We start from the raw sequence: 16,865 nt of genomic DNA, 5'->3' as shown, positions 1-16,865 counted from the left end.
ACCCATGACATGGTGGAACCTACTCAGGGGTCCACCTGAATTGACCGCCACTGTCTCGAGAGACAGCATGTGGGGGCTGGGTATCCTGAACTGTCAGGACTGAGGAGTGGGCTCGGTGTGCTGAGCACCTCTAGCCATACCCCGCCGGTTGGCCCTGGAATTGTTTGTTTACGCTCTCTGCCGTGTGGTCTGGCCGGACCGCGGCGGCAACGATCAGCGACCGTAGATGGCCTCAGAGTACGCCGACTAGGTCAGCTCCTCTGGGTTCTACCCCGCTACCCGCCGCAACGGTTGACAGCCGCGATGATCAACCAGGAGGTTCACCGACGAGGTCGGTTTCGCTCGGGGTCTCACAGCGCTTCTGCAGCCAGGGAACCCAGGCTCCACCAACGAGGTCGGCTTCGCACTTGGGACCCTTTGGCCGCACCGAGCGCCGTCTCAAGGTTTCCCCCGACGAGCAGGTTTCACCAGGGAGCGGACGCACGGACCGAACGCCGTCTCAAGGTTTCCCCCGACGAGCAGGTTTCACCAGGGAGCGGACGCACGGACAAGACTGAGGCTTCCTCCGCGAGGCAGATTCGGCACTCAGTCTTGTTGCTGTTGTTGTTGGCTAGCTGCGCCTAGATAGCCATGACTTCGTGACTTCTCTGGATGAGAAGAGCTTTCTCTGTGGTTTCAGACCGGTAACCGGATTCTACCCCGCAGAGTCACACCTAGGTGCATAAACGGCTCGCCGTGACACACTGTACACTGTATCGTGTGCTCTGCCCGACAGCCACAGCACGCTCTGCTGTGTCACTGAGCCCGGCTCCACCGTGAAACTACACCACGGACGCATGAGCTGACCTCGTCAGCAATACGCCCTATAGTGTGATAATGGCTGAGATTCAGGCATACTTCCTGGCAGACCCAGCATGTCATGTCTATGTTACCAAACGTCGGACAGACACAGCATGTCCTGTCTGTGACAGAACTACACCACTGTCGCGTGAGCTGACACCCCGCCAGAAATACGACAGTATAGTGCGCTATGATGACTGCCCAACATAAAGGGAAACCTTCGACTGACCCAGCACGTTCTGTTTGTGTCACTGAACCCAGATCCACAATACCGAACTACATCACCGGGGTGTAAGCTGGCGCAACACCCACAATACATGTATTCATGTACTCTTTGTATGTCTATTTCATATGGACCCCAGGGAGATTAGCTGTCGCTTTGGCATCAGCTAATGGGGATCCATTCAGTAAACCATACCCTGTACAGTGTGCTCTAATGGCCGTCTGACCCCAAGGAATTGTGTTAGTCTCACCTACAAACGAGACAACAGCTAACCCGAGAGGGCGAGTCAACGCTCGCTCCCTAAACTGCACACTGTAGTGCATTAATAGGCTGCTGACACTCGTAAGTAGTCTCGCCGAAAACTTTCACTAAATCCTTCTTTACAGACCTGTCCATACCAGGCAGGGCAGGAAAGAGGTGGAGCTATAGCCTGAGCTTAGCTCGCCCAGCTCTGCCAACCTGGGACAAGGTTCAAGGTAGTCTTTATTTGTCTCTCTTGAGAAAACATTGTCTTGGAGACAGAGTCACAGCTGTATACAAATAGCATATACCCGTTCACATAAAAAATACATTTTTATGGGTCTGTCAGTGGAAACGACTGGTCTTTTGCCAAAAGGCATGGCCCCTCCAGCTTCAGCTGGAAGGAAGAGACCATTCATACAGGAGGTCCTCATACCAGGGCCCCCGCAGGGCACACACTGGTCATGGCCATCCTCTGTGGGCGTGTGAGCTCTTGTCTCTATATAGATATATTCATATGTATACCTATATATTATTTATTATATGTGTACCTATATATACATATATGTATACATCTTGTATTGTACACCATATTTTAACTGTTCGGAATGTGCTCCACAGGGAGTGGGCCCATAGTAATTGCTTGAACGTGAGGGGTCATAATCTACCCTTTGCAGCTCACAATGCTGCATAAACGAATCAAGGCAACATGGTACCCTAAGACATCCCCATGACGCGGATTCTCAGTGTGCTCTCTCTTTGTTAGGACAGAGTCCCCAAATCAATGTCCACAGTTTGTTTTGTGTCACCAGCAGAGTTATGGACCTCTGGAAGAGGTTGTACATAAACTGCTCGGCCGCTCTGCTCTAGCACAAAACAATCTGACATTAAGCACACTGGAGGCTTCCAAACTTTTGTATATCATACCAGTAGGCCTACAAGTCCACATGCATAGTGTGTTGTTGTAGCCATTATCATACTTATAATAATAACAATAATAATGAATTGCATTTTTATAGCGCTTTTCCAAGTGCTCAAAGCGCTTTACAATGGTACATATATATATGCCTGTACTGTATTGTACAGACTGTACAATACATTGGTAGTGTATCAGCTTGCGTGATACACATACCTGTATGCTTGTATTGATACACACAGGTATATAATATATAAGCATATAAGTATATATTAACCAGAACCAATTCTGACAGAGTAAGCGATTTAATTGCAGCGCCTAACACGGTGGGTCATCTGGAGTTTTTGTCTCCTGATCTTTGAGCCACACCGCCCTCTTGTGAACCGTGAGGCACAGTGCAGTCTGGGCAGCCGTCCCTGACGAGCATACCTCCTACACTATGACGCTCACGTCAACCTGTCAATGAGGAAGTTGGAACACGCTGGAATTGTTTGTTTACACTCTCTGCCGTGTGGTCTGGCCCGGACCGCGGCGGCAACGATCAGCGAACGTAGATGGCCTCAGAGTACGCCGACTGGGTCAGCTCCTCTAGGTTCTACCCCGCCAATCGCCGCCGCGGTGTACAGCTGCGATGATAGACCCGGAGGTCTCACCGCTTCTGCAGCCAGGGAACCAGGGCTCCGCCAACGTGGTCGGCTTCGCACTTGGCTTTGGCCACACCGAACGCCGTCTCCTAGTTTCCCCCAACGTGGTCGGGTTTCACTAGGGAACGGACGCACGGACCGAACGCCGTCTCAAGGTTTCCCCCAACGTGGTCGGGTTTCACCAGGGAACGGACGCACGGACAAGCTGAGGCTTCCTCCACTGTCTAGCGGATTAGGCCTGCAGCTTGTTGCTGTTGTTGTTTTTTTGTGGAGCTACGCGGCGCCCCGAGAGGAGTCGTCGAGACGACCAGCTCTCTTCTTACCTAGGTAAGTGGACTGTGTGCCACGCAGCTTCATGTTCTAAATATATATATTTATATATATATATGTTGTTTAATAGTGTCAAAACTGCTGAGATACACGAAACGTCTGCTCTCGTGGAAATCAAAAAATCGAAGTGGCACTGCACAGATGGGGCTTAAATAGCCCGCTGATTGGCATCTGGGCGGTGCCACCATAGAAGATGTGTCTTAAAGAGATATCCATGAACACTGCCCTGTAGGGTCAGTTCCCGTACATATTGAAAATATGTAGTGGAGAGCCAGTCTCGAACACGATAGAGAACCACATTGAACCCCAGCATCCATATTCCTCAGACAGAAATATGAGATATATTGCAAAAGATCTAAGACTTTTGTAGGTGAACTATTGTCTGTTTTTTGTATCTGTACAATACTGAATAGCAAATAATAGACTATAACCAACACCATTCTCAATTTAAGTATTATATATAGGCTGAAATAATAAATAATAATAAATAATGTTATAAACAATAGGCTAACACATACGACTATATCAACATGGCAAGTCAATTATATTGGTAAGTCATTGTGTGACAATGAGGGCTGTTTGCTCTGTTTTCCTTGCTCTAATGTACTGATTATAGGAAGAAAACAAATCTTGGATAATCTCTAGTCTACAATAAATGCATTTTGCTTAAATACTGTATTTAAGCGTTTCTATAGAAACTGTGCTTTTGAATAAGCCATGGCGGCACACACAGCCCAGCCTGCATATAGTCCGGCTCTGTTTCAGAGTTGCGTAGCCTTGTTGTCCTCTCCTCTCTCAGCTCCCGGGTCGCTCCTCCTCTCCCAGCCTTGTCGTATGCGTGTGAGGCTGCGGTCGACGCAGGGGAGAAGCAGCAGCAGTTTGCAGAACAACACCACAGAGGGAATGATCAGACACAGCATGTAGCCTGGAGGAGTGTACCACTTGTAGGTGGACAGCTTTAGGAACTTGTTCCAGCCGTACAGGTAGCCATGCACCGTGCACACAAACAGCGTCAGGTGTCCCAGCTTGGACTGAGAGACAGAGAGAGACAAACACACACACACACACACACACACACACACACACACACACACACACACACACACACACACACACACACACACACACACACACACACACACACACACACACACACACACACACACACACACACACACACACACACACACAAATTGTCTCATTATTTAAAACTGTTAATTATTTATTCAAAATGTATTGAATTTTAGTATTAAAGGCTAATTGAATAAAACATTATTACATTATTCTTAGAAAGTGATTGTAAACCAAACAACTGAATAATTAAACATCATCATTATTATTGAATTATCTCTCCTTTCTGCCGTGGGTCTTTTATACAGGAAGCCTCGTCTTTCTCGTTAGTTTGGTCAGTATACTGTATACTGTTAGTGTACAAATTCCACTCTGTGTATATGAGCTGTGAAACTCTATAAGTTGTCAATTCATCACTGAATTAATAACATTAAGACATGTTTCAGACACTAAATAGTAAATACTAAATAGTGATGACGTATTACATGTTATCTCCATCACAAGTTCCTGACAGATCTTCAAAGACATTTTCACACCTCTATACAAACGCCTTACTTTATCGAGATGTTTTGTTAAACAACTACAGATCAGAATGTTATTAATTAAAACATTTTGAACCACATACTGTACACAAATAATATGAGTTAAAGAAAAATAATGAAAATTATGTCGTAGAACAAAATGTGAAGTTCTTTGAAGAATTCTCTGTTGAAACGAAAATGAACTTTTCCTTCCAGTATATTGTCCTGCTTGTTATAAGTAGGCTGGGCTGCTTGGTTAAAGATAATAAAATATATTTCACTGTCTCTCTAGTATAATTGGATTCATGCCACTAGTGGCCTTTGAGGCTGTGTTTTGGGATAATGCAGTTTCATTTCACCTTTTTACCCAGAGTGGCATGCTACAAAGTACTGTACAAACCTACAATAAGCTGCGGGTTATTGGACACACTCTGTCTCACCCTCGCTCTCTCAGAGAGAGAGAGTGAGAGAGAGAGAGAGAGAGAGAGAGAGAGAGAGAGTTTATTGGCTAGTACTCATCTCCCATTGAAAAGAGTAGCCTACGCATTAAAGGGATACAACTTGGTAGACGTGCATTTTGCGCTAGTTATTTTGCATCACAAAATAGGTCCTAAGTTCCCTCAGCCCTATGTTACCTCAACCAAGTGTAATATGTGTAATAAAGCACTATACTAGAGTTCTTCTCAACAGGCCCGAAAATTAAGGCCCAGCCCTACCTGGGCCCTCATCAAACCCTGTACACTCAAGACACTAGCTGCCCCGCTGCCACCCATAGATCTCCATATATGCAGCTGACCTGTTCTGACATTCCATATGTTGATCTGACCTCATCAAACCCTGTACACTCAAGACATGTACTAGTACAGAATTCATTCCATATGTTAATCTGAACCCCCATGCCAAAGCGCCATGCAGCGGCCGAGCAGTCTGCTGTTCGCTTCTCGCCCTTAGGTGTCTTACTGGTTATTATTACAATGAACTCTTTCAACCATTATAATGCTCTAGTACTTCATTTCATATCTGGACAACTCCTCTGCACAAGATTAAGCTATAAAGATTAGCCTGACCTTGACTGCTTACTTGCCAACTATACTCTCTCTCTCTCTCTCTCTCTGACCTTTACACAAACGGACTAGCGACCTGTATTAACAGTCATCTGGCCGGTGGGGATTTATATGCCCAAGTATCATAATTCTATTTAATGAATAACTTAACATTTAAAGTCCAGGCCTAAAGTTATCTGTGCGTCCATGCTGTGCACTGGTGTTAGACACCTCATTAACCAGACTGGGATTAGCATTGCAGGTGACGTTTGGCTTCTAAGAATGTTTTAATGACTGAACTCCAAATGGGAATTATTGCAAACACGCAGGCACGCAGGCAAGCACGCAGGCAGGCAAGCAAGCACGCACGCACGCACGCACGCACGCACGCACGCACGCACGCACGCACGCACGCACGCACGCACGCACGCACGCACGCACGCACGCACGCACGCACGCACAAACCATACAGACCTGGACAAAATTGAACTCTCTCCAGCTGAGAGTGGCTCCCACCGACGGCAGGGAGGTCAGTCCCAGCAGAACGTACAGGAAGAAGCCCAGAAGCCCACAAGCAAACATGGAGTCTGTCCCCCACGACTCCGTATTGTCAAAGTCAAAGGGAGTCGTCTTGTTCTCCTTCATCTGGAACACATAACACGCCATCCATAATGCATGAAAAAAAAACGTTCCACATTTCACAATGTACGTAGGTTTGAAAAATGTAGCTGTCAAAGTGTGTGGCAGAATTCACAATCTTTTCCAGCTTGACCTCATCGGGGGCCCAAGGCAAGCATTTAGGCTGTTCTTTCTTTACAGGAACTACATTTTCAATTATATATGTTGGCTAATCTTGGGATGAAACATAAATGTGAAATGTTTAATGCAGTGGTTCCCAAACGTTTTAGCTCGTGACCCAAAAGAGAAATTAGATGTTTGCCCGGGATGGAAACTAGTGAAAATACAAGCTCAAGACAGATCGGCTATTTTCACTATAGTTTTCTAATTTATCGAATTTCTTTTTTTTTTATTCATGAAATTACTTTGGAAAAAATCGTTGAATTTGTTTATAATAATTCATGATTTGTTTAGCTTTTGGGGGATTTTTATTTAATTCAATCTTTTTAATAATATGAATTAAAAACAAAATGTAGGAAACCAAAAAATAAAGGGACCCATAAAAATGTATCCGCGACCCACAAATGGGTCCCGGCCCCCGTGTTTGGGAACCAGTGTGTTAACCACTTGAACCCCAGCATCGGAATTGTGAGGAAAGCTTCCGCTGAAAATAGCAGATTGACAAGCTCACAACGCCATGCGCTTATTCACGATCGGCTATTTTCAGCGGAAGCTTTCCCCCACTATAAGAGAAAAACGAAAATACACTAGCATTGAGCCCTGAGGTAGTACGGTTACCCATAATGGTGTTTAACCCATTTTAGGCGGGAACCCGTTTTGTTGTTAGCATTACGTTGTGCTTTAGCTATTGAAAAATAGCAGATCTACAAGCTATGAGCTTGTAGATCTGCTATTTTTGAAAAATCGAAGAGCGACTGACATAGAAGACATTTTTAGAATCTGATCTCAGGTCAGAATGAAAACTGTCAGGATGTAGAAGACATTTTTTTAATCTGATCTCAGGTCAGAATGGGTTAAGGGATAATGTGTTTTGTGCCACTTCACCTCGTCCACCACCGTTGAGATGAGCTTGTGTCTGACGGCGTAGCGGATGGGGATAACGAAGGTGTAGATTACATGCAGGAAGGCAAAGGCCAATGCCATCAGACCAATCTGCTTCCTGCATAGCATCCAGCGGTCCAGCCAATCAGGGAAGCGCCTGGAAATATGACAACACCTTAATTTTATGGAGGCCAGCCCATGTTTCTCCATCAAAGGTTCGGTGTAAAAAAAAGAAAAAAAGTGTGACACTATAGCGTGACACTGACCTTGTGTCACCAGACAACTCGGAGGACAATCTTGCGTTACTTTGCACACATAAAAAGCATCTCCTGTGAAATGGTGCCGGTTCCACAACGCTCGCAAAATGCTCCTGTGAGCTGTGACCATAGAGGATGGAATAACAGGAAAGTGCCGGGGAAAAGGTCTGAAACCATGGAAGTACACAGAAGTTGGTCCTGCGTGTTGCTGCCTGACCTGTATTTGGTTCCTCTGTAGAGCTGCAGAATGGCGGCCAGGACTCCAGGCAGGTAGCACAGAGATAACATGACCAGAGACACAATGGGGAAGACCTGAAGCATGAGCAGACAAAATAACAGGAACTAAATCCATCCATTTATTTATTTATAATCTATAAATGTGTGACATCTCTGCAAGTGTGTGTATCTGCTGTCCTACCTGTGTCCCCAGCATAGCTTGAGAACTGTTCGACTGCTCAGTAAAACTTGCCTTGCGTATCAACGGATACAACAGGTACTGTAGCTACTGGTATACTTCATAACCAGAGGGGCATGCGTTCCTAATGGGCTTTGTTCCCAACGGGCATCAGGGCACACTACTACCTATATCAAGAATCGGATACTAAGTTAGCCAATGAACAGATGTTTCTCTCTTGGTATAAGGCGCAAGCATTAGGCACTTGTCAATAGTTGAGCTGCAGGATAGCAAGAGGCTTTCCACTGGCTAAGGAAGGAACGCTTTTAAGCCACAAGACTGAGCTGCCTGGATTTCTGGGGTTCTGTGACAATAATGTCACACTGGCAGAGGTATAGCGTCTCAGCCTCTTCCCCAGTGCCACTGCCACAGCAATAATGTTAGACACAAAGCACGCCCAGTCGCCCACGCTTAAGTAAATCTGTAGAAAGTGTGGAAGGAAATGTGGACTTGCGGGAATGTATTTTCAAGTCTAATTTGAATATATATTTCCATTAGCCAAATCTCAGATATGTTTCACAATACATTTTAGAGCTATGGGTCAATGTTTGTTTGTGTGTCTCTGTCTCTGATGCTGTACCTTGTTAGCCAGGGCGACAATGATCCTATAAGAGATGTCCTTGTTCCACTCCACGGCAGCATATATGACGTCTCTGATGAGCAGGTAGAAGTAGAAGAAGGCGGTGAGGCCAGTGGCCAGGCACAGAGGCAGTCTCCACTGGGGGAAAAGCTGCAGGGGGAAATCCTCCAGTTCCCTGGACGCTGACAGGGAACCCCTGTCTACGACGCTGAGACCCATGCTGGTGGAAAGGTCTGCTACCATCTGCTTGGCCTCAGCGCTGTCCCCACAAATGTACACCTGCAGTACAGAAGAGACAAGTGGAGAGTGAAAGCACTACTGTCCATCCATACCATACATACAGTGTCCCCACATAGGTGCACGTGCAGTACAACAGACATGTGGAGAGTTGCGGGCAGTCCACACAAGCACTATAACTAATTAACTATAACTATAAAGATATTGTTTTTAAAGTCATTAAACCTCAAGAGGATTATGACAACAGTGGTGACCGATATATAGTTACTGTATAGTGGTTGATTTGGGCGACCCTGTATACCGAACTGAATGTATCTACTGCCCATGGTCGCAACACAGGTCATTCTGAAATCTAAAAGAAACATACAGTGCACAGCGAGAATCAGAGTTTTCATTTAACTCTTGAGAGTGTACAAATGGACCCCGTTTTTAACTCTCCTGATTTGACTGTGTACTGAATATGCTGCCGTGGAGCAGCGGCATGACGTCTCCTATTATACTGTCCCCACATAGGTACACGTGCTGTGAGAGAGAGGCAGAGAACCAGTGTTGTATTGTGCTAGACACACTGAGGGTCCACACATGAAATGAGCCAGTGTCATTTGTTAGTTTGTGAATTGGCTTGGCGTCTCACATAGAATCTGTATATTATGTTAGTGGTGATCATGCAGAAGAATCTTATTACATAGGCCTATAGTGTATGTGATTTTCATTGGTTAAAATAAGTGTTCTGATAGTACGAATTGCTATAGAGTGTTTGTTCAGTATCAGGAGTCTCCCTGCCTCCAGCTCTTTAGTAAACATAAGATGCATTTTAATGTCGGGATACCAGTTTTATCAGGATAGAGAATTCAGACAGGATACAGTTTAAACAAGTGAAATTGGAAGTGATGACACAAAGAGCACACAAAATTGGAACTTGAGCACTATAAAAATGCACGTGGTTTTGTTTTTGTTTCTTTTTTTTGGGCGGTTTAGAATGTCTGACCAGAATTGATTCTGATGATGTACTGTGGCTTGAACCTAATAAAATGCATTAGAAATTAAATGGGTACTCGCTCCTGATTGGCCGAACATTTGCAACCTACTGTACCTGAAAATAAAAAATTCTGTTCCTTAAAGAGCTGAGATACGAGGAGAGTCAGGAGACTCCTTGTTGTACATTGTGTTGAGCACCAGAAATAGCAGATAGGCTCACAATGCGTCACAGCATGACACCGGCAAGCAACTCATTCTGATAAATGGATGCATTCAGCGGCCTATTGTTGCAAGTAGGTGTGAATGTTGCTGTCAAACAAGCTGTCAGCTGTTTATAATCTCTAGCAAGTTTAACAGGAATTTCATCATGGTTGAAATGTTCAGGACAATGGCCTGGAATATTTCCTCGTCCTGTGTTTGGGTCTTTTGAGGTGTTTGACTCACGGAGGCGTACTGTCTATCTAAAGACACGTGCACGCCACATGTAATCCTGTTCTCACGTCTCTTACTGCCGCACGTAGGGCTTATATTACTCCACTCCCACCGCCATGATGAGAAGATTTCAATTGTTTAGAAAAAAGAATCAGTCTGCGTGCGTGCGTACGTGCGTGTGAGAGAGAGAGAGAGAGACAGAAAGAGAGAAGTGGTATACAGTATACAAGAGAGGTTGCAAGAGAGACCATGAACGAGAGAGGGAGAAAGAAACAAATGAGAGAAGCGAGAAGTGGTTTGACAGGCAGATGGTACAGTTGGCAGGAATGAGTGCTTTTGGCCCCCAGGTGTGTCTATAAGTGGAGCGGGCAGCCAGCCATGTCTCCATACATTACAACAGCAGTGACAGAGGAGGATGGCCGACAGACTATAAACCTGCATCTGAATGTAAATGTGACACAACCACAGACCTCTCTGGGTAATCAAATTGCCAGCCAGGGAACAGCAGCACACATGCATATACACGCATGCACACACACACACACACACACACACACACACACACACACACACACACACACACACACGTGTGTGCGTGTGTGTGTGTGTGTGTGTGTGTGTGTGTGCGTGCGTGCACGGGTGTATAACTATGTGTTTAGGTACATTACAGAGAGAGAGAGAGAGAGAGAGAGAGAGGGGATTTCAGGCAGATTCAGGTTTGGTCTCTGGAGGTTCCTATGTGTTGGTGCATCTCTCTCTGTGAAATAGAAACTGCCATGAAAGCATTCCTCTCATCTTCACATCACAAAGCTGTGTGTGTGTGTGTGTGTGTGTGTGTGTGTGTGTGTGTGTGTGTGTGTGTGTGTGCACGTGTGTGTGCACGTGTGTGTGCGTGCGTGTATTTGTTCGTACAAACGCTGTCCTCATTTCATCAGGCCATTGTTAGGGACAAAATCAGTCACCTGGGTAAAGTCAGTCACCTGTAACAGTACACCTAAGTAACCTCCTATCAATCTTACTGCACAGGAGCTCACCTCACCTTGACTTCTAATGGCGAAAGGAACCAACAGACATGGTGTCGGCCGTGTCTTCAAGGCATGGCCCACTTAACACGTTTGATCATGGGACCGGTGTTTCAGAAAACAATGATGCACCACACACACACGACACCAGTAGGACAGCCCAACACCCCCGCCAGTTCAAGCTTAGGTGAGGTGGTTGAAGGAAAAATATAGTACCCACTACCCAGTATATTTCCTGCAGCCAATAGTGATATGTTGGGCTTGGACACACTTATCAGTAATTCAGCATAAGGGAGAATTTGGAAGCATACACCCTATCATCATCTTGGCTCCAGGTTAAGAACATATATATCTTTTGCCCAAATGGGATGAAATGTAAAGTCTGACGTGTATACCAGTTGTAGACCAGTGGTCCTCAAGCTTTTCTGGATCTGGGCCCGCTTGAAAATCTTCAAAGCGTTCACAGCCCAACCATCCACTTAGCCTACCTACTAGCTTAGCCAGCTGTCAGATGGGTGGGCCACGAGCATCAGTTAATTTGAAATATCAATCAATTGATTGGATTCTGGCTTGGATCAATGGAAATAAAATATTCCCGAGGTTCTTATCGGTATCACGATTAAAAGAAAAAAATGTATTTTTCACATTTTTGAGAACCACTGCAGTATAGACAATACACTGTACATGCCAATGTTTTAAAGTAGCTGGATGCCTCTCCACACACTTGAAATAAATAAAAAATGTAAAAAACATAAATTCAAGTTGAGCTTTACATGTCTGCATTTCACTGCTGTCACTCCAGAAAAGTCGCTCACTACATTTCACTAAGATCTAAAGTTAAATGTTTTTAACCACTTGAACTCCAGCATCCATATTCTGGGTGGAACATTAGCCAAAAATAACTCTCAAGCTCTACAAGCTCACTATGCGTTGCAAAGGCACACATAATCGGCTATTTTTGGTGAAGAGATTTGGCGTAGGATGGAGAAAGAAAGCGGTCCAGTTTGCTACGTCTAGAGGGTTTAAAAGGTTAACCACCGGTCCCTTGCCAAATACCAGATGAGACCCTAACAGTGGTTCCCAAACTTTTTCACGTCAAGGACCCCCAAATTGACACCAATTAGCCCGTGGACCCCCATTTGAAAACATATGCAAGGGACCCCCATAAGAGAAGATTGCTATGGCTGTAGCAGTGATTCTCAACCCGTTTAATTTCAAGGACCCCCAGTTTCTGACATGCATTAGGCTACCCCATTTAATGGCATTTCTATCTCTGGGACCCCCAATTTATATTGTAAATTCAATGTTCATTTAACTCTGAGAGAGGCACACATTCAGAAGGGCCGGCACTGCCTCAATGAATGGGTGGCCCCCATAGAATTATAATCACCTGCTCATTTGCACAGCAACCAGATTTATAGTTCTGTGCGTGTAAAATGCTGCTGTCTATGTCTCTTTTCGTACTCAACTGACTGGCTCAAACGCATCATCGGACAAAAAACAAGGATTACTTGTCTTACCATTACTTGTCTTGATGGTATGGTACACAGTACACTTGCATAGATGATATCACATCATCATACCTTGGGCTTTGGGTTGATTCAGAACTTTCACTCGAATGCCACATTGTGAGGAAAATCTAGACTCGATCTAAATATCTACCGTAAATCAAACCTTAAAAATGTCAGTAGGCTACTGGTGTTCTTTCCGGAACCTTCTCTCTCTCAATACAACCACATTCATAACCGCTTACGTAGATTTGTTCTCGTTTGTCCAGATCAGTGGTTCTCAAACTTTGGGTCGTTGAGAACCACTGGCCCAGATGAATTATCACTGCACCTTGTATGAAATCTAAACGTGCCACCCCCCACACAGTAAGACGACAGCAGCACTGCTTACAGCTCATTTTCAAATGTATTTATTTTAACTACTGTATCTGAAGCAGATGGCACATCTCAAGGGGTTCTCTAAAAACAATACTTCAATGAGGGCCAAGTGTCAGTTAAAATGTCCCAACCTCTTACAGTGTGATAATATCAGTTACATTATGTGCTGCAAATAACAGATGATTTGATGAGATTAGAATTACAGTCTCTCTCTCTCTCTCTCTCTCTCTCTCTCTCTCTCTCTCTCTCTCTCCAGTGCATCTCCAGAGCTGACATTATGAGCTCTTCATTCATTGTAGATGGGTTAACTACAGTGGTCTGTCTAATTTTAGTCGTTAGTACTTTTTCACTAGTAGCAAACTGTTACTGATGTCATGTTTCACAGTTGCTGTTAAATTGCACACTCTAACATTTATAATGATTTCATAATTTAAATGTGATTACATTTTTTATTTGGCCAATACTTATTTCTGTGTGTGTGTGTGTGTGTGTGTGTGTGTGTGTGTGTGTGTGTGTGTGAGTGTGAGTGTGAGTGTGAGTGTGAGTGTGAGTGTGAGTGTGAGTGTGTGTGTGTGTGTGTGTGTGTGTGTGTGTGTGTGTGTGCGCCATGCCATTTCCAAATTGCACAATTGCAAGAGATCAGATACAGTATGTCGACCCCCTGAATAGTCTTCACATTTAGTTTTAAGCCAGTATAGCAGCTGGTTGACTCCTTTTTGTTGCTATACCCTAAGAGCCAGGTTTATTGACTATGGTTTGTTAACTTATGTTATAGGCTCCGGTCTCACCTGTTTCCCAGCCAGTGGTCCGTTGAGCAAGACCCAGGCGGAGAGAGTGTTCAGACCCTTCACTACAGCAGATGCAGGGACCAGCCTATAACAGACAACAAAACAGCAGGTGTTTTCAATACGTGACAGTCCTCCTGCCTGTCAGTCACATGACAGTGACAACAACATCTTATTAACAACATCAGAGCGTGAAACCCTGCAGTTCAAGTACCTAAAGAAAACTAAAAACAAATTCTAACAAATGAAAGAAATGTTCAGGCACCAAAACTTAAACTATAACGTACGTAACACAACACAGTCTTCAAGGTACTAATTTTTAATGTATATCTAAGTTACTAATGCTATTGGGATGATATATTCTTGTGGTAGAGACAAATGCATCACCTGTATGCAGGTTAACAAGCAGTTGAAGAAAGAACAACATAGATTATTTATTGTTTTATGGCTCAACACCATGAAGCAAAGAGAACAAAGCGAAAGCAAAAACAACTGGACACCGCCACACCATCAACAACTTCGGGACCGGCCCATGCACACGTGTGTCATCTGCGGCCGAGCCTGTCTCACACTTGCTGGTCTTCTCAGCCACAGCAGAAGCTGCGTCACGACCTAACTCTCATGCAGGCACAAGATAGCTATGGTCTTCCGAGACTGCGATGCTGATGATGTGAATTTTCAGGTGGTGAGTTATTATTCAATGATGACCTACAGTATACTCTTTACAGAAACAGTGCACATAAATCAAAGTGTTTTCAGGGACATTTAAGTGATTGTCGTTAAAATTATGAGCTATTTTAGCTATGTCAAACTTTGATCTAAGAAATACCAACATAAAGGTCTCAAAGTAGTGCTTTAGCATATTATTGATGATTATAAGACATTATTCCATTTAATAAACATATTTGTTATAATGCGTTATGACACATAACAGCAGTTATCTATGTGCCATTATAACTGACTAAGTTATGGTAGTTATAATGTGCTGTTTCACTGAACACTATAATGCATTATGACCAGCACCTATAATATGTTATACATGTGGTTATAAGTTCTATACATGATTATAAACATTTATAATGAGCATTATAAATGAGCTTATAATGCATCATAGAGCCGACCTTAATATAAAGTGTACATTTGTGAACCAATGAATGATTCATTTCAAGTATTGTTACAAAATCAAGAATATGGCTCTATTTTGGGGAAACCTGTGAACGGCGTGGCGTGAAGTGCAGTCAACGCTGTAGCGTGTGGATATTTTCAAGGCTGGAGAAGGATGGAGTACCCATCGGATCCACTACTAAATAACACCTTTTTCAAACCTCCTCTGATTGTTTTCTCTCGTGGTCAGAATCTCAGAAATCATTTAGTCAAGTCTGATTTAACTCAACGTGTATTGGCTCCTATTCCTAAATGCGGTTTGTGCGCCCAATGCAACAGCACTCATAAATGTCACAAATTTAAGCATCCTCATTCTGGTCAAAATATCCCCATCAGAGGCGTTATTACCTGCACAATAGGACAGTTATTTATCTACTGACATGCCCGTGTGGCAAAGCGTATATAAGTAAGACTACCCGTGAATTAAAAGTACGCATAGCAGAGCACGGCAGTACTGGGTATACCTTCAGGACATGTATTTAACCCACATATATCTTTGAATATTGTTTTTCTATATATCTTTGATTATATTGAATGTATTTAATTTTGTAGTATAGATTTTACTGTTGTATGGTTCTTCGTTTCATAACTGTATATCTGCTGTATTTCTCAGATGTATTTAATTGTCTCTCTGACAAGGAATTGATATTCCAGAGCATCTTATATGAGGCCTTACAGTAATTTTTTAGGTAACTCCTCCTTTACATGAACTTGAGACACCACATGACCTTGATCTCGACTTCTCATAGCACAGGGACTGGTCTTATTTAACCTGTGTTTCCCTACTACCTTCTGATTGGTTGCATGACTCTCTGGCACTTAGAGTAGATATGAGCTCTGGCACCATATTTAAGTGTGAACCATTATGTGCTCTGTATTCCCTGATGAAACGTTGGGTTCATAATATGTCTTAACCTGCTGCGTCCTAATAAAGTATATGGAAACGTTGGGTTCATAATATGTCTTAACCTGCTGGTCCTAATAAAGTATATGGAAACGTTGGGTTCATAATATGTCTTAACCTGCTGCGTCCTAATAAAGTATATGGAAACGTTGGGTTCATAATATGTCTTAACCTGCTGCGTCCTAATAAAGTATATGGAAACGTTGGGTTCATAATATGTCTTAACCTGCTGCGTCCTAATAAAGTATATGGAAACGTTGGGTTCATAATATGTCTTAACCTGCTGCGTCCTAATAAAGTATATGGAAACGTTGGGTTCATAATATGTCTTAACCTGCTGGTCCTAATAAAGTATATGGAAACGTTGGGTTCATAATATGTCTTAACCTGCTGCGTCCTAATAAAGTATATGGAAACGTTGGGTTCATAATATGTCTTAACCTGCTGCGTCCTAATAAAGTATATGGAAACGTTGGGTTCATAATATGTCTTAACCTGCTGCGTCCTAATAAAGTATATGGAAACGTTGGGTTCAGAATATGTCTTAACCTGCTGCGTCCTAATAAAGTATATGGAAACGTTGGGTTCATAATATGTCTTAACCTGCTGCGTCCTAATAAAGTATATGGAAACGTTGGGTTCAGAATATGTCTTAACC

At 43.7% G+C, this 16,865-nt stretch overlaps 1 protein-coding gene across 1 annotated transcript in view; it reads right to left on the bottom strand.

Moving 5' to 3' along the window:
• Nucleotides 1-3,954: 3,954 nt before the first annotated feature.
• Nucleotides 3,955-16,865, bottom strand: part of LOC308318601 (metalloreductase STEAP4-like) — a gene marked incomplete at both ends in the record, with an annotated part of 76,288 nt that continues 63,377 nt past the window's right edge. Inside the window, 6 exons of the mRNA XM_080768217.1 lie at nt 3,955-4,224; nt 6,303-6,473; nt 7,512-7,665; nt 7,983-8,077; nt 8,800-9,078; nt 14,143-14,227. Coding sequence (XP_080624343.1) covers nt 3,955-4,224; nt 6,303-6,473; nt 7,512-7,665; nt 7,983-8,077; nt 8,800-9,078; nt 14,143-14,227 — 1,054 coding nt within the window. The remainder of the gene's footprint in view (nt 4,225-6,302; nt 6,474-7,511; nt 7,666-7,982; nt 8,078-8,799; nt 9,079-14,142; nt 14,228-16,865) is intronic.

Source organism: Protomyctophum bolini (assembly GCF_963924005.1).
Source record: "Protomyctophum bolini genome assembly, chromosome: 7".
NCBI lineage: Eukaryota > Metazoa > Chordata > Actinopteri > Myctophiformes > Myctophidae > Protomyctophum > Protomyctophum bolini.
The sequence above is the reverse complement of the archived record's forward strand: the minus strand, read 5'-3'. Positions and strand labels throughout refer to the sequence as shown.